This window comes from Anastrepha ludens, chromosome 5 (assembly GCF_028408465.1).
Source record: "Anastrepha ludens isolate Willacy chromosome 5, idAnaLude1.1, whole genome shotgun sequence".
Lineage (NCBI taxonomy): Eukaryota > Metazoa > Arthropoda > Insecta > Diptera > Tephritidae > Anastrepha > Anastrepha ludens.
The window spans coordinates 124,976,494-125,001,744 of record NC_071501.1 but is presented as its reverse complement, the minus strand read 5'-3'; the positions used below and the strand labels follow the sequence as shown (position 1 = coordinate 125,001,744).

The 25,251-nt window shown below is 40.4% G+C and overlaps 1 protein-coding gene across 1 annotated transcript; it reads right to left on the bottom strand.

The window, feature by feature from the left end:
* Window positions 1-612: 612 nt before the first annotated feature.
* On the bottom strand, window positions 613-25,251 carry LOC128864897 (polypeptide N-acetylgalactosaminyltransferase 2-like). The gene is made up of 7 exons (XM_054104657.1): window positions 25,225-25,251; window positions 24,539-25,116; window positions 7,799-7,897; window positions 7,627-7,694; window positions 6,831-7,518; window positions 6,416-6,588; window positions 613-3,470 (listed from the first exon to the last, which is right to left on the bottom strand). Exons 1-7 carry the CDS (start codon window positions 25,249-25,251, stop codon window positions 3,160-3,162), a joined length of 1,944 nt encoding a protein of 647 aa, XP_053960632.1. The 3' UTR covers window positions 613-3,159.

Here is a 25,251-nt window from a genome sequence, read left to right as displayed (position 1 = left end):
ATTCTTGCACCAGCTGTATTTTGAAAGGCTTCACACCTAAATTTCGCAAAATTTCCACGTTGTTGAGTAACAGAGGCCCAATTGCTGTGAACGGCGACGAATCGATAATTGATGGTCATCATTAACACTGGCCGATACAGTTGCGATATTTTCTTCAGTTTGCACTCTACGTAAGCGTGTTGGTGGTTTGATGTCCAATAATGTAAATTTGGTTCTAAATTTAGTCACAATAGCTCGAATACCCGCTTTAGTGGGTCGATTACACTGACCATAAAATGGAAGAAGCGCGCGTTGTTCGCTTGCAACACGATTCATGGTTAAATTATAGACCAAACTGAAGATGTTTGACGATGAAACAAGACACGAAACGTGTGTCAGCTGTTTAAACGAACTGTTTAAAAAGATAACAGCTAAAAAATCACCCGTTAGAAATTATGGCATTATGACAAAAAAGTTTTTGTTTTTTGTATCCAGGTCACTGACGCCGATGCTGCAATGCCCGCCGAGTGAGAAGCCCCGCTGCGACCTTCCTGGAAGAATTGAGTGTACTTGAATTTAATTAAAATTTGTTCGAAATAAAAGCTGTTTAGTTTTCCTCACAAGTTGTCCCACCTTGTATAACACATACTTACATCCACACCAAGAAGGTCCAATAAAATGATGCACGAAATGCCTTCGAATCGCACATTTCCAACACTTTAATAATAAAACGCTTTGATTTGTGAATTTTCTATTTATTTATTTATTTTTTTTTTAATTTCTTTGAGCAAAAAATGCATTTTATATTCACTTACACATTAACTTTTCACTTCTCTCCTGAAATTTTTGGTTTACGCTTTAATGTGCTATAAACAGCTTACAGTGTTCACAAGTTGTATGCGCACACATACATACATGCGCCAGAGGACTTACAAACATACAAACATTGACAGTTGCCATTTAAATGTTTAGCTCTGCCTCAATTCGGGCTACGACTTTCATTACTCTGCCATTTGCGGTTTGAAAATCTTACAATTTTTCGTTTTTGCTTTTTTTCTTTGTCAATAAACATCTCTTTTCTTTTTCATTTGGCTCTTTTAACGTTTCTTTAAGCGCAAACACTTATATGTATTGTAGATTCAGTTTTTTTTATTATTTTAATTTATTTTTTTTTTATTTTTGATTTTTTTATAATTATTTTGTATTAACTAAGAATTTTGCTTTAAAAATCGTATTTCATAACTAAACAGCGCGCATTTTAGAAGTTCCTTTCAATAGTTTTTCTCTAAATTTTTTAATTTTCAATATAAATAACATTTATTTAAAATAATTATTACTTTTTATTTACAATACATTCTCAAATATAATTTGCAATTAGTTAATGCTTATCTAATGATAAATCTTTATTTTTTCTTCCATCTACACTTTTAGTTTTCTCTTTCGGTAATTTTTTGTGTATACACAGAAGACCGAATTTTGTTATTAAATATGAACGATTTAAAAAAGTGTATAACAAATGAAAAAAAAAAACTTAAACAACACCTTTTCGTAAAAACAAAATTAAGCAAATTATGTAGTATTTGGATAATTGACGCTGTGGAATTCTTGGATGGCACCACCAATGGAGAAAAGCAACAAATGGGTAAAAGAAAAAGTAAAATAAAAAAAACAAAAACAAAAAAATTTCTGAAAGTTTTTTAGGCTTATAATATAAAATAAAAACAGCTAGAAATATATAATTACTGAAAACTGAGAAAAATGTGATACAATATTTGATGAATTTCCATAGAGGTGTAAGTAAACGTTGCTTAAGTAATTTTTTTTTTGTTGCCTTTTATTTTATATTTCTATGAAATGGCGTCTGCTAAGCAAATTTTTACTCTGTGGCTACTAGAAAATATTTCCTTTCGCTTAGAAAATGCGATGCTATTACAAAAACCAAAATCCTCACTTTTTAATTGCCCAAAAAGTCCCATTAAGCGATTGAACTCCCCTCCCCATTGGTGCTGCCGTTTTCATGTACATGTGTGTGTCATCTGTCAATCTGCGTGTGTGTGTGAGCGGGGAAGTAAATAGTTAACGCGATCTAGAATCATCCGAAGAGTTGTAATGCGTTTGAAAATGAATTAATTGCTTGCCGCTTGGAATGCAAAAAGTGCGCAGTGTAAATTAATTAAGGTTGCTTCTCTTCAGCTTGATAAAAAATAAATCAGTCTAAATATTTAATACCCCCATCAACGACCCCAAAATACCCAAATAATTTAAGATTATTCCTCTTCTTCTTTCTCTTCTCTTTTATTTAGCACTGCTTATTATCATCGGCGTTGCGTGCAGCGTCAGCGTCCCCGCCTTGTAAATTCAAACGCTATTCAGTAAGTCAGTTGTCAGCTGTCAGCTACGTTGCGCAGTCAAGTTGCCACCGGACCGGCGTCCACGTCGTCTTCACACCGTCGTCGTATAATATTTCACGTAAAATTACATTTCTATTCATGTAAATTTAACTAACACATGCATGTTTGTGTGTATGTGTATTAATACACAGTTGTTGCAATTCCCTTTCGCTGCTGCCACGCTCAGTTTTTTCGCTTTCATGCTCTTGGCGCCAACAATTCACTAATTTTTTAATATCACTAGTGTCCTTGTTTACTCGATTATCCTTAATTATACCCTTTTGTATTACCCTCCATTGGCCACTTTGCTGCCAACTGACCATCAGAAGTCATTCCTTCGCTTACCACTTTCCCTGCTCGCCTGCATTCGAGTGATGCGTGATTTTTAGTTACTTGCCAATTGTCCTTTATGTCTTTTTACCAGTCCTTGCTCTTATTTTTCTTACGTGTGTGTTTGTGTGTGTGCGTGTTGCACGCTTACGCTCAATCACTTTGCGCCAATGTACTATCTGCATTTGCAATTGGTGGCAGCGTTTAATGTTGGGTTTCTACGAGTACAATAGTTCTTCCGCAGTAGTGGTAGTTGTAGTTGTAGTTGCAGTTGTAGTTGTAGTAGTGTACGTAGTCATGTTAAGAGTGAGATCCTCGTTTAGTGCTTTGTCGCCGCATTCGCATTCGCATGCGTATTTCCATCCACATCCACATCCGTTTCCATATCCGATGTTGCTGTTGCCGTCCCCGTCACCGTCATTCTCGTAATCGTCCCCCATGCCGCCGTCGGCGCCTCATCTCACGCAAACTTTCCGTTCGCCACAAATTTCCAACGTTGTGTCTCTAGCGCAGAATTACAACGCTGAGCGGTGACGCCATGCTCGTGCTGATCACGTGAGTCCAGACATACGTTGAGCTTATTGTGCCGCAGGAAGCCACCTTCACGCAATGTCCAGCGCTGATTCTCGGAGCTGTCGCACTCCTTCATCACCACTTCGGAGCCGCGTGCGAACTGCACCAGCGTCAGACAGAGGTCATCGTGTTTGATTTGGCCTTGTTTGGTGTAGGCCCACTCCTGATTACCGCCAGTATTGTGGCACTGGAAAAGTCCTATTCAGGGGGAGAGTTGCGCAATCCAATGAAAAATAAAATGTGGAAAAAAAATAAATTTTAATGAAAGCTTTAATCTTATTTGCTTGTAATTTCATTTACTTTTTTTCTGGAAGCAATGAAGCAGCTGAAATATGGAGGAGAGTGTAAAGATAAAATGAGATTGCGTGAGTGCAATACTTCGAGCAACAGTTCAATGAAGCGGAATGAATTAAAGCGGCGCGGCAGATGGTAAATGCGATAATAGGATTGCCAGGTGTGCGCGAGTCCGTAAAGGAATAGCACGAAATCGAGGTTTGGTTGTTGACAGATTTTAGTGTAATTTGCATGTGAATAGAGACAAACGCGGAGTTGTGGTAGATATTTTGGAAAGAGAAATGCTTAAATTTCAAAGTTGTAAAGATATTTACACAGACTACTTATAGTCCCTGACTGACTAGTGGAAAAAATGATACACAGCTCTGGCTGTCTCAAACGTGAATTTGATTGCGGTTGACTTTTGATTGTGGGAGCCTACGCAGCATGGGGGTTCGATGTCAACCAGTCGCATAATAAACTTTTGCGTGAATTTCTGCTACTAAAAATCGTCTCACAAAACCATCATCTATGCGAAAATGAATAGAACTTTAATGATTTGGTGTATCAGAATGGTAGCAAAAAATTAAGGCCGAAACTTAAAGTGGAAAATCAAAAGGAGATCCCCAGATGTTCGGAATACACATCACCGCCCTCCCTGCTTTCGAGCTTTCAGCCATCTGTAGATGGATAAATAGATGGATTCGCTCTGTCTTACATCGTCCCGTTCCCACTCTTCCATTGAGGGTAGAAGGGAGTGCACAGTCAACTAGTCTGTGATGCACCGAAATGTCAGCTAGGACTTTTCTGTGGCCGTAGCCAATGTTTGACCACTTACAGGGTTTGATTGAAAAGTAATGAGCCTTATTTTTTTTAAGCAGTTTTATTAAACCTTTTGGCTTATACAACTAATATTCTTCAAAATAGGACCCTTGAGCATCAATACACCGCTGTTAGCGGCCCTTCTACTGCAGGAAACATTTTGTAAACTCATTCGCCGGAATCGCGTTCAATTCGGCTGTCACAGTTTTTTGGATCGCCTCGATGGAGTCGAAACTCCTCCCCTTCAGCTTTCTTTTCAGGCGCGGGAACAAGAAGAAGTCCGGAGGGGACAGGTCTGGGTTGTAGGGAGGATGGGGAAGCACCGGAACCCCCATCTTGGCCAATGCAGGGGTGCAGAGGAAGGCGGTATGCGCCGGCGCATTGTCGTGATGAAGGGTCCAATTGTTGTTGTCACAGTTTTTTAGATCGCCTCGATGGAGTCGAAACGCCTTCCCTTCAGCTTTCTTTTCAGGCGCGGGAACAAGAAGAAGTCCGGAGGGGACAGGTCTGGGCTGTAGGGAGGGTGGGGAAGCACCGGAACCCCCATCTTGGCCAATGCAGGGGTGCAGAGGAAGGCGGTATGCGCCGGCGCATTGTCGTGATGAAGGGTCCAATTGTTGACGAGGTCGGGCCGAACCCGCGCGTCGCGGTTTTTCAGCCGAAGGAGCACTTCTTTGTAAAATGCCGCGCTTACAGTGCTTCCTTATGGACGATGCCTCGAGATTCGCTGCATTTTCGCCACTGAAAAATCCTAAAACATTTTTAAAACAGCTTTCACGCGCGGAGCGATGTTGACTGCACCGCTGTTGCCAACGAACTGGGACCGATTTCTAGTGGAAGGGGAAGGTCCAACGATCATTTTCCCCCACCAGCCGATTCGGTTGATTGCTTGACAGACGCTCCGCGCGGGAAGGCTCATTACTTTTCAATCAAACCCTGTATTTATAGTGTTTAACCTTATTGACGCACTGCGCGCGGTATATCTTGCCTGTGGATCTACCGGAAGGAGGTATATTGTAGCATAAAATGCTTTCAATGGTGTGGTTGACACTGCACCAGTTATGAGAACACATGTGAGTCTTTGAGCTTTGTCAACTCTTTTAATGTTCCCAGCCTTCTCAGAGAATTGGCAAAACTACGTCTGTATGTATTACTCCTGCTAATGTATAATGCTGGGCTCTAACCCCAATTGTTTTTCACAGAGCGTTTATATGTAGAAACAGTATGTAAGAACATTTTTTGAAAATTTAGTGCTTAAAAACTTTAAACTTTTTCTGGATAACTTTTATTGACGCACCGTGCTATGGGCATTGGGTTGACTAAATGGCAAAAATTTGCTCAGTTGTGGGAATCTCATTGGAAAGAAAGGAGGCAACGGCTGCTCAAACTGGATTCAATTTGGTGCTTTAGGCAGAAAATTATTTATATTTATCATGCCTGGGAATGATTGCCCGCTGAGGATTTTTCGTTTATTCGATGTAAAGAATTCGAGCTGTGAATCTATACTTTTATAGAGAAAATCCTTTAGAGAGAAAATTAAAGCTGGCACTAAAATTATTTTTATATCTTATTTGGTTATTTTTGGCAACTCTGACATAATTATTTTCGTATGAACGTAAACTGTTTGAAAGATAATTTCACCTTTAATTTTATATGCACGCATATTAATTTCGCATGTAAACTACAGCAACAGTGTACTGCTTGGTGGTCATATTCCGTGTTTAATAATTCAGTAGCCAATGGGAAGTCAAGTATACCAAATGTGGTTTGTAGGGAAGAAGGCGGAATTGCGGGAAGCACATATTTAATTAAAGAAGCTCAAGGAAATGCGGAGCTGTATTCTTTATCATGCAAACCAAACATTTCCATATGCAAATTAATTATTTCTGCGAACTCAAGGAAAGTAAGCATTAAATATCACTAACGCAAATCGAATGACGTTGATATACCAGTCCGCCTTGGGATAAGTTTTAATCAACTCTCCTCTTTCAATGCTTCTAGTAACTATTCATAGGTTTTTATTTCGTTGAGTTTCCATGCCTACTTACCCACTGTGCCGTCGACCAGGTTGCCCATAGTGTCCAAGCAATCGTTCGGTCCTTGCTGGAATTGGCCAAATTCGAATGATTCCGGCACTTGTAAATCGGGATAGACATTCTCCAGATACCATTTGAAAGGTTTACAGTGCAACTTCTCTTTCAGCGCCAGCCGGTCGTCGATGCTGTACACACAGAGGAGTGAAGGACACACAACGACGTAAGCGCAATGGAACAGCAGCAGATGTAAGAACAGCAGCAGCAGCAGCAGCAGCAAAAGATAAAAAGAAAACGTAACTAATGTAAATGGGAATGTAAATAAATGCACACAGCTGTTTACCCACAACAGCACATCGCATACTGCAGTGAATTCATTATTTCGTAACAAAATCCCCCTAGTCCCCATTCGCCCGCATTTTACACTTACTTGCCAAATGCGATATTCTTTGCCAACGGCACTGCAGCATAGTAGTACTGCTTGTAATCGTCCATCCAGACTTCTGCCGCTCGTCTTGTATTTCGTGCAAACACATTGCCACTGCCGCCGGGGAATGTGTACGGATGTCGTTTGCGGAACACGTGGCCCACACGACTGCATGGTATTATCTCAAGGCTGCCGCCACACTGCCACACACGGAACGAGATCTCTAAATTCTCACCGCCCCACACATCCATTTTCATGTCGTACTTGCCAAGCTTATTGAAGTACGCCTTGTCGATGACGAAGAGCCCACCCGCAATCATAGGCGTACGAATGGCAGTGGTGGGGTCATTTTGTCGTGTCGCACGGTCGGCCGAGCTCAAGTATTCCCACTTGAATATTAAATTCCAATCGAAGCCGCCACGCAAATCGGCCGATGCGCCAATATACTGGAAGTTGTCCATGCTAATGACATCGATGACCGGACAAACAACACGTGTCGGTTCCTCACGTATGCGCTCCAACAGCGGTTCCAGCCACTTTTCGTTGCACTCCACATGACTGTCGAGGAAGGTGAGCACACCGGCGACCGCCGCATCGGCGCCACGTACACGCGAACGCACGAGACCCTCACGCTTTTTGTTGCGCAATACGCGCACCTTGTCGATTTTGGCCAGCTCCAGACCATCCTCGGCTGTGCAAATGAATAATTACAAAGATTAAATGGAGTAATGAGTGGTTTGCATGGGCTTGCAAATTCTTGTGGGAATCTGTGTGATTGTGAGTGGTGCTTGCTACTTACGGTGGTCGCTAAAGTCGTCGACTAGAATAATCTCGCGTATTAAATGCTCGGGACTGCGATTCAGCACACTGCAAAAGTCATATTAAAATAATTGAGTGGCGGCTGGAATGCTCAAGATTGCCTGTATGTGTATATGGAGCATTTGCTTGCAAGTGTGTGTTGGTCTGCTTACCTGACTATTGTGCGGAGCAGCGTTGAGCGCGCTTCATTGTGGAATGTTATGATGACACTTGTCTCGGGCAAATCCTCACGATACTTTTTGGTGCGACACCTGTGGGAAATTAATAAAATCTATAATCCTTCAAGTGCTCGAAATTTGCTGCAAGTAATGAAGGTGAATAAACTAAAAATATTCACAGTATGAAGATCCGAGGGAAGTTTGCAGACGGGAAATGTTTGTAAGTATTTCTGAGCCACTTTTCACTTTGTAATTTTTGGTCAAAATTCAATGGGCTATAACTCGGCGTACTTGGACTTCTTTTTGAAGATTTGTATTAAAATGTTTGAAATTTTTATGAACAGTTTTTGAATTTTTGTTAAATTTGCAAAGTGAATTTATATGGTTTTGTAGTGGAATGAACTATATTTTCATAAAAAAATATTAAAATTAAATAAGAACAAAAAAAATGTGAAAATTTGTCAATAAGTTCCGAAACGCGTTTTATACACAAGAAGAATACGATATTTGAGGACATGCGTATATATGGCTATAATTTCCTGAAACCATTATTTTTATTTCTGCACATTTTCAGATACGACATGGAGGACTACACAAGAAATGAAGAGACATACAGTTGCCATCGCTATGTGTGCAGATCACATCGATTTATGAATTTTCAGGTTCATAAGGTTCGTCGTGAAACATTCTGACACTGACTGATCTGCAGAGTTTGTTCAACAAGTGCAAGCGATAATGGATGAGGACCTTTCGAAACCAATGCTGGCCCTTGATAGTGAGCTTAATGTTTCTCAGGGTCTTATCCGTCAAGTTAGCCATGAAAATCTCCGGTATAAATACGAGAGCAGCGAGTTATCCGATCAAAATGCATTCTAAACATAATTAAACACCCCGAAGCGCTCATGATGTTGTAACTTTTCCTGACGAAAAAAAATTGTATGACCAAAAGGCCAACCGCAGAAATACCAGATGACCGTCTTCCAATCCCACAGAGGCTCCTGTTGCCGTGCACATGAAGTTTCCAACCACTGTAAGGACATGTCATCTTAACTCAAAAATTTCGAGTGAATTCTGCTGCATATATCGACGTTCTAGAGACAGCAGTGATACCCTGGATTGACCGTGGATGCGTTGACAGCGCATATTTCTTTCAGCAAGATTCTGATCCTTCACACAAAGCGATGACGGCACAAGAATGGATGGATGAAAATTTGCATGGCCACATAACACCGGATTTATGGGCGGGTAACTTACTACGTATGCGGCGTAGTTGAGCGTGAAACCAGTAAGCATCCTTATAGCACTATTTTTTCTCTTAAGGCTGCAATTAATACCGTTATGGTCAATGTGAATAAGGAGCATTTGATTCGGACATGCAATCGTGCAAACCGGACCCGGACCGAAGAGGTTATTACAGATAATGGAAATCTTATTGAATGATGTCATAGATATGTAATAGGTTAATTTTAGTGTAAAGTTTTATATTATTAAATTTTGTTTTAAATAAAAGCTAATTAGTTTCACTCTCAAGTTGATCTCATACGCACCCTGTATGTATAAAATTGGCGCGCACATCTTTGTTAGATGCTTGAACGAGTTGCTCCTCCAATCATTGGCGTATGCTTTGATTTTCTGCCACAATTCGAGGCACCTACAGTTTTATGCTGCCTCTGAATGGCTGATGGGTTTGTTATGAGTTGCTTTTGCATGGCAGAAATACACGAGAAGGTATACCATTGCCTGCCAAGGGGCGCCCGCTATTAGAAAAAATGTTCCGGTAATTTGATCTTTCCTGCCCACAGTGGGATTCGCATCCGCCCCTACCGAATGCTGGCCACGCACAAACCCATACGGCTACGCAAGTGGGAATAAAAACTACAAAAATCTATTTCTCATATTCATCACCGTTATTTAGGCTTTTACTTCGGATGGCCACAAAACTACTTTGCCCTGAAAAGCTCTCATTCGTGCACACAAATTGCAAATGCTTATGTGGAATTAGCCACTTTAGGCTCCTTTTCATAAAAGTTTTAGGAGTTTAGGATCATAAAAATTTATGGATCATAAAAATGAGCATTTCCATTTACCATTTGTTTTTGAGCAACATCCTAATCCGCAATTTACGTGCAGGTATGGGCTCTTATGCCGACGTCATAACTGCTGGGAAATAAGATTTGATGGAATTCGGCAGCACAGAGAAACTCATTTATGTGCGGACGTACGGATTGCAATAGAAATTCTTTGTGAAAGTGAAATCGAAAAGGCCTAAAGCAAAATCAATATCGAAGGAGTGTTGGTGACAAATGGAACAGGAATTAACTGGATGATATCGGAAAAGCTCAGTGTAGTTTCGGCTGAATAGCATAGCTGCAACTGTAGGTAAGAGCAAGGTGTGGGGCGTATTAACAACTAGTATGTGTGTGTGTGTGCCCTGGCGTGCAAGTATGTGTTGCGAAGAAGCCAAGTAATAGACAGCAAATTGTGGCATAATTGAAAGATTTGTTTGCTTGTGCATGCGCTGATACATGAATATGCTGTTTTTAGTGTGAGTGTGTGTGTGAGCTCGTGTTTTCACTTGGCAGCAAAGCTCGGATTGCGGTTGGTATTTGGGACAGCTGTTATCAATTACTCCAACACTAAGGCAATAATCCCCACTAATATGCTTTTAATGGACTTCCCATGCATACATACATACACACCACTCATAATCGCATACCTCGACGTGTGCACATGCATGTGTTCCTTGGTTAATAATCGATGGTATTTCGTGCCTGCGTCAACTTGATTTGTCAGTGGTCTGGGAGCTGTTTTCTCGATCTTGCATATATCACGGTTGTATGTGATCGGTATGAGTATCTGTTGTTGTAAAATTAATGACATTTCGACGCAAACAATAGTGATTAAATTACTGGTATTGTCCGAGGCACAAACACTTATGAGGAAATGCTTGTTAGCAGTCAATAAGCTGACTATTTTTTTGTACAGACACGCACACACACATAAGCAGGTGAATGTGGCTAATAATTTTGAGTTTCCAAATAATAAGAATCTCTATGGCATGCACTACTTAAGTGTGCAACGGGTATAACAAAGCACAGCTAGAACCACATCTACTTAAATTATCGTGAGCTTCAAGAGTTGTGTCGGCCCAAATGAGATTTCATTGCAATTTCCGCTTTCCAGCGGAAGCATTTAACGAGGAAAGGGGGAAAGTTCTTTAGCTCAAATTAGAGATCTTATCTGACGGCGATACATTCAATTTCCTCTCGTGGGTCCATGCATTGAGTGCTCACTTTAATAAATGCCCCGAATAAACGAATGAATGGCGCAGAAGTTATATTGATTTTTCTGTGTAGGAAATTTATGTGCGCGTATTTTTGTTCAGCTAGCCGTTGACAAAACATATACAAAAAAAGAGTAGCGAAAAAATAATTCTCAGCTCTTTGGTTTAGTAGAAGAGAAAAAGTTCTGCCTACGACGCCAGTGAGTGTCTCTGTGTAGCCACTAGATTATAGAACTAAACTGACATAAACAGACCATAAAATGGGGATGCATCCACACGAAAGCACGCGTGAGCAAAAATTTCATATATGTATGTATATTAATATACATTAGGGTGACCCGAAAATATTTATTTTTTAATCTACCCGCTTTTTTGTTTTATGACTAAAAACAAATGTCACCGATTTTTTTATTTATTTCTTCTTTAATATTTACTCGCCAACGCATTGAAAATTACCATTGAGTTTGCGTAGAAAAAATGTAAACCTTATTTAAAAATAAAATTTTAACTATGTTTTATAGTGCCCCTGAAAACGGCCCAAAAACTAAAAAAAAATTAGAAATTGAAAATTCAAATTAAAAAAAGATAGAAAATGTAAAAAAAAAAATTAATTAACAAAAAGATTGTAAATTAAAAAAGAAAACTAAACTAAAAACTACTTGTAAGAAAGCTATAGGCAAAACCTGGGGTATTTCACCTCGGATCATTTATTGGATATATACCTCGATCATCAAACCGATACTCTTCTACGGTGTGGTTGTATGGTGGACAGCACTCGAAAAACGGAGTAGAGTAGCCACAATTGATCGAGTCCAAAGAATAGCGTGCCTCCTGATAACAGGATGCTTAAGTACAGCACCTACTAGGACTCTAAATACGTTGCTTCACTTGTTCCCTATCGATCTGGCAGGCAAAGCGATTGCAGCGAAAGCAGCGACACGCATGAATGCTATATCGAAATGGAATAAGTATATTGACCATTCGGCCATACTAAACAAGAACACTGTTATCTCTTCCAACATATACTATTATATTCTCCTGTTCACTCTCAACTAGGGAAGAATGGAAGGCAAATCTTACCGAAATCGATGGCCCTTTGATTATATATACAGATGATTCAAAACAAGACGGTAAAGTGGGATTTGGAATCTTTTCCAATTCCCCTCACATCAATCTATCATTTAGATTACCCGACTACTGTAGTGTATTCCAAGCGGAAGTATGCGCTATCTGGTATGCTGCGAAAACTCTCTTAGAAAATAGAATATCACTAGAGGATATCCGCTTTTTCACCGACAGTCAAGCGGCCGTTCGAGCACTCAGCTCCTCTTATACCCCTCAGATGTGGTTCGATCCTGTCTCTTATCTCTTAACGAGATAAGTGTTCAGAATTCTGTCCAAGTTATCTGGATACCGGGTCACAGTGGATTCAAAGGTAACTGCAAAGCTGATGAGCTCGCAAGAGCTGGAGCTGCGCAAACAAATGTTAGTAACTTGCCCACAATCCACATTCCGCTCTCAACATGTAAAATGCTCATTGATCGAGAATTTCACAGCATTGCTGTTCGGAGGTGGCGAGTGGAAACTACTTGCGTTACGACCAGACAAATCTGGCCATCCTACAATCTGAAACAGACAAAAACCCTTATAAGTCTTTCGAAACACGAACTAAGGCATATAATATCTCTTATCACCGGCCACTGCCTTTTGGGCACTCACGCACGTCGGCTCGGGGTTCCTCAAAACGACCTGTGCAGATACTGCGACGACGAAGATGAGGAAGTATCGAGCAGGCATTTGCTGTGCGGTCTAGCCAGAAGTCAACTCGCTCTTCTAGGCTCTCCAACAATTGACAATCTTTCAGTACTCTCGAACCTGAAAATCTAATCTCTCATCAAATTCTCGAAACGAATTAATATCTTTGACCAAAATCTACAATAAAAATCTCGGTTAGGTGGGGAAATCATATAACATAATGAGCTCTAGGGCAACACAACGGACCCAACTTGCGGTCTATGTGGCACTCCGATGCGGGGTCACCCTTAAACCAACCAACCATCCAAACTTAAAAAGATAGAAACTTAAAAAAAAAATTAAAATTAAGAAAAAATTGAAAATTGAAAAAAATTAATTAAAAAAAATGTTAAATTAAAAAAAAAAATTGAAAAAAAAAAATTTTAAATTAAAAAAATTGAAAATTAAAAAAATGTTTAAAATAAAAAAGAACTTTTAGTTAAAAACAAAAATATATTGTATCGTTGTATTTCTTTTATTATTTAAAACTTATAACGTTGTGTTTCTTTTTCGTAAAATATATCTCTCGTATTTTTAATTGTAATAAAAGCGCCGGAAAACTAAAACAAATGCGTTTAGTAAGCTGCGCGAACAAGAGCAACACCTGTTTTGTAGCGGCCAGCCAACGCTGTCCACACTGCAAATACAGATATGCTAGCAACAACCACCATGTAGCGGCCAGCCAACGCTGTCCACACTACAAATGTAGTTATTGGCAAGCACCTAAGCTCTGCTCACCGCCGATTACCAAACGGAATGTGTTCTTTCCAAAAGCGCGCAGGCTTTTTCTAGGCAAAATCAATCCTATTAGAAAATTCAAATTTAGAGTTTGAAAAAAGACATCTAGCAGTCATTACAATTTTAGGGCATTGGAAAATTCAAAATTACAGTTTGAAAAAGACATTTAGTGGTCATTACAATTTTAGGGCATTGCCATCTAAGAAAACTTTAAATTAAATCTTAGCAATTTGAAGGTATTGCCATATAGAAATAAATACATTAATGAATTATAAAATATAAGTATGCTACAATATTTATAATATTAATCTCGTTTTTAACAATTCAAAAGAAGATATAAAATAAAAAAAAGAGATTGAAATTAAAAAACAAAATTAAATTAAAAAACGATTGAAAAAAACTGTAAATTAAAACAAAAATAAAAATTAAATAAAAAAGCTTAATTAAAAACAAAAGTATAACATTAATCCCGTTATTTATCTTTGATAGATATGTTTTCTTGGACACATATGAAGATTTATGAAGATAAATTAAAGGAGGAGATATTAAACATTTTATGCCAAATGTGCGGAAAATGCATTTTTACCTAGGCAAAATCAATGATAATTTCTAAGGCGTTGGCAATATTAACTAAAAAATAAATAAAAATATCGGTGATCAACAAAAAAATGTGTTTAGGGCTATCCTAATATATGCAGTTCCATGGTTCCATGTGTAGAAGTCCACGCAAGTGGGGAAAGTTACTGATCGCCATTCACTTGGGAGTGGCCAGGACGATTCTTCTACAAATGGTTCAAGCAGCACACAACGTCCGGGATTAGCCCACGTATCCGGAGGATGGTTCCATGTGTAGAAGTCCACGCAAGTGGGGAAAGTTACTGATCGCCATTCACTTGGGAGTGGCCAGGACGATTCTTCTACATATGGTTCAAGCAGCTCACAACGTCCGGGATTAGCCCACGTATCCTCTGGTTAGCTTCCGAACACCCGTTCGGGAGTGAGCTAACGTGAGAAGGCGAAGCATCCCAGCATAGCTGGTTGTGCGCTGGGTTTGGGACCCGCCACTTAAAAAGCCCCCCCAATGAAAACAGCAACAAAGCCTCGGATGAGAACTTCCAACACTGATGACGACCCCTGCAAACGAAATAAGGAATACGATTTGAGGGCATGCACCTGGAATGTCCGGTCCCTTAATGGGGAAGGTGCCTCTGCCCGGCTGGTTGATGTCCTCGTGAGAGTAAAGGCTGACATCACTGCCATCCAAGAGATGCGATGGACGGGGCAAGGTAAGAAAAACCTAGGACCTTGCGACGTCTACTACAGCTGCCATGTAAAGGAGCGCAAATTCGGTGTCGGATTTGTTGTGGGAGAGAGACTTCGTCGCCAAGTACTGTCGTTCACTCCGGTGGACGAGCGTCTCGCAATAATCCGCATCAAAGCGCGATTTTTTAACATCTCGCTAATTTGCGCCCACGCCCCGATGGAAGAGAAGGACGATGCGACCAAGGATTCTTTCTATGAGCGCTTGGAACGTTCCTATGAGCGCTGCCCCCGCCACGACATAAAAATCGTGCTTGGCGACTTCAACGCCAGGGTGGGCAAGGAGGGAATTTTTGGTCCCACAGTCGGAAAATTCAGCCTGCACAACGAAACATCCGGTAACGGACAGAGGCTGATTGACTTCGCCGGGGCCCGACTCTCACTCCTGCTCTCGGAGAGCACTGCCCAACACACCGGCATGCGCGAGCAATGGAGCAACATTTCTCGTTCCCTACGTACCGCCGCCGAAGAAGAAATCGGATTCCGGCGAGCCCGAAAAAACAATTGGTACGACGAGGAATGTCATGCTGCCGCCGAAAGAAAAGATGCCGCCTATAGAGCCACGCTGCGATCGGGCGCAACGCGAGCCATGTGGGATCGCTACAGAGAGCTGAAAAAGGAAGAGAGACGTATTATCCGACAGAAGAAACGTGAGGCCGAAATACGTGAGTGCGAGGAGCTTGAGATGCTGGCCAATAGGAACAACGCCCGAAAATTCTACCAGAAAGTTCGGCGGCTTACAGAAGGTTTTAAGACCGGGGCGTTTTCCTGTAAGAACAAAGACGGTGATCTGGTGACTGACGTACAGAGCAATCTTAAATTATGGAGGGAACACTTCTCGAACCTGTTAAACAGTGACAGCTGCGCATGTCATAGAGAAAGTGAAGATCCCGATACCCCAATCGTTGACGACGGAATTATCGTTCCGTTACCCGACCATGACGAGGTGAGAATAGCAATATCACGGCTAAAGAACAACAAAGCCGCGGGCGCCGACGGACTGCCGGCTGAGCTATTCAAACATGGCGGCGAGGAGCTGGTAAGGTGCATGCATCAGCTCCTATGCAAAATATGGTCGGATGAAAGCATGCCTGCCGATTGGAATTTAAGTGTGCTCTGCCCAATCCATAAGAAGGGCGATCCTGCAATTTGTGCCAATTACCGCGGGATTAGTCTTCTAAATATCGCCTATAAGTTTCTAGCGAGCGTATTGTGTGAAAGGCTGAAGCCCACCGTCAACCAACTGATTGGACCTTATCAGTGTGGCTTCAGACCTGGAAAGTCTACCATCTACCAAATATTCACAATACGCCAAATCTTGGAAAAGACCCATGAAAGGAGAATCGACACACACCATCTTTTCGTCGACTTCAAAGCTGCATTCGACAGTACGGAAAGGAGTTACCTGTATGCCGCGATGTCTGAATTTGGTATCCCCGCAAAACTAATACGGCTATGTAAGATGACGTTGCTCAACACCAGCAGCGCCGTCAGAATTGGGAAGGACCTCTCCGAGCCGTTTGATACCAAACGAGGTTTCAGACAGGGTGACTCGCTGTCGTGTGACTTCTTTAACCTGATGTTGGAGAGCATCGTACGAGCCGCAGAACTTAATCGCTCAGTCACAATATTTTATAAGAGCGTACAATTGTTGGCGTATGCCGATGATATTGATATCATCGGCCTTAACAACCGCGCTGTTAGTTCTGCCTTCTCCAAACTGGATAAAGAGGCAAAGCGAATGGGTTTGGTGGTGGACGAGGACAAAACGAAGTACCTCCTGTCTTCAAACAAACAGTCGGCGCACTCGCGTATCGGCACTCACGTCACTGTAGACAGTTATAATTTCGAGGTTGTAAAAGACTTCGTTTATTTAGGAACCAGCATTAACACCGATAACAATGTCAGCCTTGAAATCCAACGTAGAATCTCTCTTGCCAACAAGTGCTACTTTGGACTAAGTAGGCAACTGAGCAGTAAAGTCCTCTCTCGACGAACAAAACTAACACTCTACAAGACTCTCATCATGCCCGTCCTAACGTATGGCGCAGAAGCGTGGACGATGACAACATCCGATGAAGCGACGCTTGGAGTGTTCGAGAGAAAGATTCTGCGTAAGATTTTTGGACCTTTGCACGTTGGCAACGGCGAATATCGCAGGCGATGGAACGATGAGCTGTATGAGCTTTACGGCGACATAGACATAGCGCAGCGAATAAAGATCCAGCGGCTTCGTTGGCTGGGTCATGTCGTCCGAATGGATACAAACGCTCCGGCTTTGAAAGTATTCGATGCGGTACCAGCTGGTGGTAGCAGAGGAAGAGGAAGGCCTCCTTCGCGTTGGAAAGATCAGGTGGAGAAGGACTTGGCTTCACTTGGTGTGTCCAACTGGCGCCGGTTAGCACGAGAAAGAAACGACTGGCGCGCTTTGTTAAGCTCGGCCAAAATCGCGTAAGCGGTTATCGCACCAATTAAGAAGAAGAAGAATATATGCAGTATGTACATTAGGGCGGATACATTTTACTCCACAATGTTCCTAGCAGATTCGGATTCTACATGAAATTCTAAGAAAAAAGTACACTGTAGTTAGTTTCGAGCCCTCAAATTTTAAATGAAGCTATCTTTGACTAGTAGGAAGTTAATTTGAAGTTTAATATTGAAAAAAAGCTCCTCATAAAAAGCCAGAGGTCCCTCCATTGGTGGAACAATATCAAGACACACGCCACAAATAGGAGGAGTAGCTCGGCCGCACACCTAACAGAAGTATACGCGCCAATTATTTATTTATTTATTCCTTAATATTGACCAAAGAATTTTGAAGAATTTACTTTTGATGTCTCTTTGCTTTTTAAAGAATCTAAGGATGGCGCTACAAAGCAAATTATATGTAGTTTTGTAATATTTTAATAAAACTTGCAGAAGATCAAAAACAATTAAATTCAAAAAAAAAAAAATTTTTTTATTGCTAACATTTTTCTCAATCATTAATTCTTTCTTTGCTTACAATTAAAAACTTATTTAGAATTATTTTGGGCGTAGATACTTTTTTTATTTCAACAGCAGGAATATTTGTTTGCTCTCGAGTTCATCTCCACGACTTCCTCTCGAATTTCGCACTAATTAAAGACAGCTTCTTTTGAAATTTTGGGGGTTTGAAATTGACTTTAGGGCTGCGTTCTAGTTGCCTTTATCTTAGAAGTTTATGCAAAATCCTAATTGGCTAGAAACAATGTCGAGAAAAATCATTCGTACAAATTAACCCACCCTAATGTATGTACACCCACATGTAATATTTACTCGTATGCACATGTTTCTAGATCGACACAATTTGTATGAGTTATGCTGCAAAGTACTTGCAAACATTTTATATATGCAGTTATGTGCGCATATCTAGAAAGCACAGCTTTGAGGTTGTAGGCACAGAAAATATTTTAACTGGACCCATTGCAATGAAGGTTAACTGGTCTTCTGGTGGTCATAGTTTAACTGGTTGAAAAAGTACCGTAGAGGAGTGGTAGGTAGGTAGAAGTGGCAGTCGGTCTCTCAACCAACTCACTTAGACCGCGGCCGATTTATTGTGATACCACATAGCAGATTATCTGCTATTCTTCATCAAACCCATTGATCTGGCTGACACTTATATCTCTAAGGTCATCAGTAGTATTTAGAACCGATGAGCCAAAGCACCTAAACCTAGTGGCATGCCACGCGGGACAGTAACAGAGAAGGTGTCTAACGAACTCTTCCTCCTCCTCATTCTTGCAACTTCTGCATTAGTTGAAATAAGGTACTTTCCTTCTGTGAGCATGTCGACCTCGGAGGCAATGGCTTGTGATCAAACTAACATAGAGACGATTTTCCTTGAGCGATTTGAAGGGATAGCGTTCTATTTTGGCCAAATTCGTTTTATAGCATTATATATGGGACTATCAACTGAGGTGACAATGCTACTTTCACGACGCAGTTTGCAGGTTGAGAAAGGTATACCTGCAATCTCCATACCTCCATGCCATATCAAATGGATGCGTAAATATTCCGCCATCCCGTTAAGAGACGCCCGGCATTTGCGAGCAATGATGGAATTAGTGGCAACCCCACTAAGAGTTTTGATCGCCGCGTGGCTATCAGAATAAATATAGATTTCTCTGAAGGGAGTCACATTTTTGCATAACCAGACATCTACCTCATTAATGGCTAGAATTTCAGTCTGAAATACGCCACAGTGATTAGGAAGACGAGCCGAAATGCTTACGTTTAGCTTTTTACAGTAAACATTAAAGAAATAGGAAAATATTAGTTTGGGGAAACAGAAATCCATTATTTTTGCGTAATCGGCACCATGAACGCCATTCGCAATTTCAGCAGCCTGGCTTGCATTTTCGCCTTTACGCCTTTATCAAAGAAAAACGGTAAAACGTACGAATTTTCTCTTTGTTGACTTCCACTGTTAACACCCTGTAACTCGCAACTGAATAGAAAAAAGAAAAAAGAGCAAAAAATTCTTTTGTGTCAAATGTCAACTTGGCTACGAACATAAACTTTAAATTTTTTGATCGATATTTTATGAGACACCACCGAGAAAAGAATGCATTTGTTTTTCCCCAAGATAATATATTTTATGGGATATGCTAGTCTTTGGACATTTTCGAAAAAATATTAATTCTTGAAGTGTTGAACTTTCAAATGCGAAATTTAATACTTTCCGAACTGATTTGCTTCAGTGAGCATTTTTGGAAAAAAAAGTATTTAAATGAACAGTAAAAACTAGTTAAATTTCTTTCGAAATATGTAATTTATAATGATTAGAGAAAATCAAGAGGGCGTATAATTTTGAAGCAAGAAAAAATGTTGAGCAATTCTGAGCTAAAAATTTTAAAAAATATTTAAACTCTTCGGAAATGGAATGCGGAAGCAGCAATCTTTTACATTATCGCCTACACGACACACACGCACACATGCACACTTTCCGGGCCAATCTCTCGTGCTCGCTTCATTGGCTTTGTTAGTATTTTCTGCATTGCATTTAGACGCTTGAAGCGAGGCAACCTCGTTTTGACCTGCTTAGACCTGACGAGCAGTTCATAGTTTACCCAAAACTAAACCCGCATAGAATGGGTGTGTGAGAATGTAAGTACACACACATATCTACATACGTACTACATACACATACATGTGCACTTATGTTTGCCAGCTTATCGTCCCGCCCTTATAATTGTGGGTTAGCTTATGTTGGCTGCAAGAGCCTGAGCGTGTTGCATGTTGACTACAAACGTTTTTATTTCCACAATAAAACATTGAAGCGTTTGTTGTTGCATTCCATTTTTGTAATTTCCCGTTTTTCCTGTCAACATGCCAACAAACCCAAATGTTTTTTTTTTAAATCGAGCACGGGCTGTTTGTTTGTGGGTTAACCAGAACTACTTCCAATACCAAGTTGTGCCGTTATCTCGTTTTGACTAGGTGGCGGTTAAGAGCGGCAGGAATGCTTGTATTGAATTTTGAGGAAGGCATGGGCATGCCTTTTGGTTGGTGTAGGGTGTGGGAGGAGCGGCTTAGCTGTGCTCACTGGATTGTGTTTGATGCAATCAAGTTGCTCAATACATTCTTTGTTTGGCCAACATGCCACACCCTCTTAGCCACGGCTTGTTAGTTCCTCACTTCATTACACACTTGTCCTATTTTTGCTTTGCTGACAATTTATTGACATCGATGCATGCAACCACATCCACACATAAGCACATATGAGTATGTAAGCGCATCTATGGTTCTGCATTGTGGGGGCATTTGCAAATTTGATTGCGTACTTCTGGTGAAAAAATTGAAACTATAGCAAAATGTGGGCAAATCCCTGGTAGAGGCGCTTTGCAAATGCGTAAAAATAGATTTGGGGTAAGTAAAGATTTTTGAAAAGAAATTTCTAAGGGCGGCTAAAGGGCAAAAGCAACTTAAATCCGAGGAAGATGTTGTAATTTTAAATTAAAAAAGTTGCTGGGACAGATGCGCGTGGCTTTCTCGAAAGAGTTTAACTGCTTCTGGCTTATTTTCTCGCACTTTGGTAGAGTTTTGCAAAATTTTTTTTTGAAAGGGCATTTTTTTCGAGAGGGAAAATATGTGTAATCCTAAAAAGGAATATGCTGAAAGAAGTTTTTAGAGGAAAAATAAGCCGATTGAAAGCAGTTTTAAAGTCTTATATTTTACACTGATTTACACTGATTTCCCAAAAGCTTTTGATACGTTTTCAAACAAAATCTTAGTAGCTAAGTTGGCAAAGTTTGATTTTTCTTCTATCTTTTTGGAATGGTTTAAATCTTAAACCAGCAGTTCTGGTGTTGTTATTGGTAGTATTTGATTGAAACCATTTAGTGAATCGTCTGGCGTTCCGCAGGGTAGCAGCTTACCCTTAATTATTAGCATCTAACCGATATTTTTTATTCGACATTTATTCGGCATAAGCGACATTTCCGCGTGCTTCACTTCCACGAGATTTCTTTTTTATGCCGATTACTTGAAAATTTAGTCTGCGGTTAGTTGTCTTAGTGACTCAGTTGTTTTGCAGTCAGAACTCAATAATCTTTACATTGGTGTGTAGCGAATAGACTTTTCCTTGGCATAAAAAAAGTGGAAGTAAATGCCTCTCTTGTGTACGGGAAGACCGTTAACTTATACGTACGACTCTCAAGGATCGTAAAAAATCCTCTTCTACCCTTTCAGCTCTTCTTTAGGAAGAAATTGGAAAATACTGTGGTGCTCGAACAGCTAGAAGAAAGCTTCTGGAAGCAGATATAAAAGGATACAAAGTCCGAAAGAGGCCGTGACACTCAGAAAAAAATCAGAAAAAGCGTTTAGAATGGGCTCTCCGATACCAACATTTTACGGAGAAAAATTGGTCGATTGTTCTATGGCCTGATGAATCCAACTTCAAGGGAGGCTTAGTTTATATCATATTAAAATATCAACAATCATAGCTTCTTTCCCGGGGGAAATAACACAAATCTTATGAAACGATTTCTTTTCCTCTCCTACAGGTATTTGGAACACCTGCTGTGACGTTTTAGGGGCAACGGGTTGCGAAGAATATCATCCAGATTTCGCAGTACGATGACACTAAATTAAATAGAGTTCAAATCCACCAAGTTAATGCTCCTTGTCACAAATCAGAGGCTACGAGGCCTTGGTATACGAGCCCAAACCACTATTAATTCGAACAGCATGTTTTTTTTTCAGTGCGCAATGTTTAACACATTATATTATCAATACTACTAAATATAGCGCATACCAATGTATTTTGTCTTAAAGAGAATTTTATTCTCTTAACGATTGAAAAAAGAGATTTGTTCTATATCCAACAACAACAACAACAATATGAGTAATTTATTCAAACGGTAGTCTTAAGAGATAAGAAAAAAATGACCACTATTAATTCGAACGCTGCGTAAGCCCACCTTTATCTCAAAAGAAGAGCAAAACAAAAGCAACCAATGTAACGGAATCGCTATCTACAGTTATAATCTGCAAATAATATCACAATACAGCATGCAAAAAATTTAAATATTGCTGCAATTTAGTGCAAGTTTAGCAATGATGGTACGTGGTAAGCCTATTTGCAACGAAATCAGAGTATTGATTAGAGATTATTTTAAATCTGGGAAGACACTTACGTAGATCAGCAAGCAATTAAATTTGTCTAAATCATCTGTGCATGGAGTGATAAAAATTTAAAAAAAAACTGGGAATATTGAAAATAACATTGAAAATAGAGGCCGAACATCAGCAATAACACCCCGCGACAAAAGACAACTGGCCAAAATTGTTAAGGCTGATCGTCGCCAATCTTTGAGAAATTTGGCTTCTGAGTGGTCGCAGAAAATTGGCAAAACTGTAAAGCGAGAATGGACGCGACTACATTTAAAAAATATTGGATATGGTTTTTTTAAAGTATGTTTTGTTATTAGCTATGTATGCATCGTACTCAATAACTTATCTTACTCGTAGGCCAAGGAAAAACCCTTGCTTACGCTTCGTCAAAAAAAGAAACGTTTGCAATGGGCTCGGGAAAGGATGTCTTGGGCTCAAAGGCAATGGGATACCATCATATTTAGTGATGAAGCTAAATTTGATGTTTGTGTCGGCGATTCGAGAAAACGCGTTATCCGTAAGAGGGCAGAAACATACCATAAAGACTGCCTTAAAAGAACAGTGAAGTTTCCTGCAAGCACTATGGTATGGGGATGTATGTCTGCCAAAGGATTGGGAAAACTGCATTTCATTGAAGGGACGCTTAATGCTGAAAAATACATGCATATTTTAGAAGATAGTTTGCTGTCATCAATACCAAAACTGGCAGATTGCGGTGAATTCACTTTTCAGCAGGACTGAGCATCATCGCACACAGCCAAACGAACCAAAAATTGGCTGGAATATAATCAAATGGAGGTTTTAGACTGGCCATCAAACAGCCCAGATCTAAGCCCAATTGAAAATATTTGGTGGCTAATGAAGAGCAAGCTTCGAAATGAGCCACAAAGGAATATTTCTGACTTAAAAATGACGTTGCAGGAGATGTGGGACTCAATTTCTCAAGAACACTGCAAAAATTTGTTAAATTCAATGCCAAAACGGGTTAAATGCGTAATGCAAGCCAAAGGCGACATTACACAATTCTAATGTTAATTAAATTAATGTATTAAGTACGATAAGCAATCATATTACGCAGCGTTCGAATTAATAATGGTCATTTTTTTCTTATCTCTTAAGTCTACCGTTTGAATAAATTACTCATATTGTTGTTGTTGTTGGATATAGAACAAATCTCTTTTCTCAATCGTTAAGAGAATAAAATTCTCTTTAAGACAAAATACATTGGTATGCGCTATATTTAGTAGTATTGATAATATAATGTGTTAAACTGTTCGAATTAATAGTGGTTTGGGCTCGTAGTCTCCAGATCGAAACCCCATTGAGCACATCTGGGCTATGTTAAAACGTAAGATGAAGAAACACAGCTTAATATCGCTTAAGACAAATTCTTTCATTCAGCAGTGGAGGGCCATAAGTATAGCCGAATGTGCAAAGCTTGTACGCTATCTGACCCAGAGGATTGCTGCTGCTATCAAAGCAAAGGGTGGACCTACCAAATATTTAAGTTCTTATACGTAATACCCTTTATTTGTATTGATTTATTAATAAAAAAGCACTACTTTACTTTTTAAAACGAAACTTTTGGCCAATGCTGTAATTGTTAAGTGCCGTGTAATTTGAAAGAATCTAAATTTTTACGTGATTTATTTTCAAACAACCACTAGGCATGTCTTTTTAATGGCCATTGCAGAGGAATCAAATTTTTGTTAATAAACTTTTCAATATTTCACGGTCCTTATTTCAAAACCATTGTTAAAAGGAAGTGAGTTCATCTACATCATTTCATCAACTGGCCAGTGTAAGCATATAAACCACTTATTTCTTCAAGACTTCGCATACCCTGCTGAATGCTTTTAAATGCACAGTATGACCTCTACCCTTCCATCAAATTCAAATCTGCATCAAACTAAACCGCTCATATCGATCAATTAACCGTTATCAATAGCTGCGATTTTACTCACATTGGATTGCGTGTATCTGGAATATCCCGATTGCTAGGCAACGCATCGCTGGCTTCCTGATTGAAGCGATTTCGTATGTAGGGATCCTCGCCATTGCGTAAAGCGCCACCACGTATGTACCCCGCCTCATCGAAGTACTCCCAATCACCGGTACTGCGGCCATTATGTACTGTTAATGAGCCATGCACGCCGGTGGCGCTGGCCACTGCGGCAACACCGCCTGCACCACTGCTGCTACTAAAGACGCTATTGCCGTTTAGGCGTAATGAGTCCTCGTCCACACCGGCTGCCGCACCCGCGCCATACGCGTTCAAGCCAAGCCCGCCGATGCGCGGATGAAAAGCGGGTCCAGTGCCGATAATTATAATATTACCACCACCGCCGCCACCGCCGCCGCCTGGCTCCTCATAGCCACCTTCATTGGCAAAGGGGTGCAGCCGATTGATGTCATGTGCTGCGCCACCATAGCTTTGACTGCCACCGCCATTGTGTGCGGATGCGGCCGAAGGCAGAGGCTCGTCCTGGTATTGCTGCATGGCGGTGGCCACTTCGCGTAGGCGTAACGCGCGGTTTTCCACCTGCAAAATGAAAAAATGGAGAAATGAAAAAGAAGGAAATATATAAGATGAGGCAATGAAAAATGAGTTTGCTGTCAGTTTTACTAGTGTAGAGGGTGAAGGGAGTACCTGGTGTGGATGGGCAAAGCTATGCAT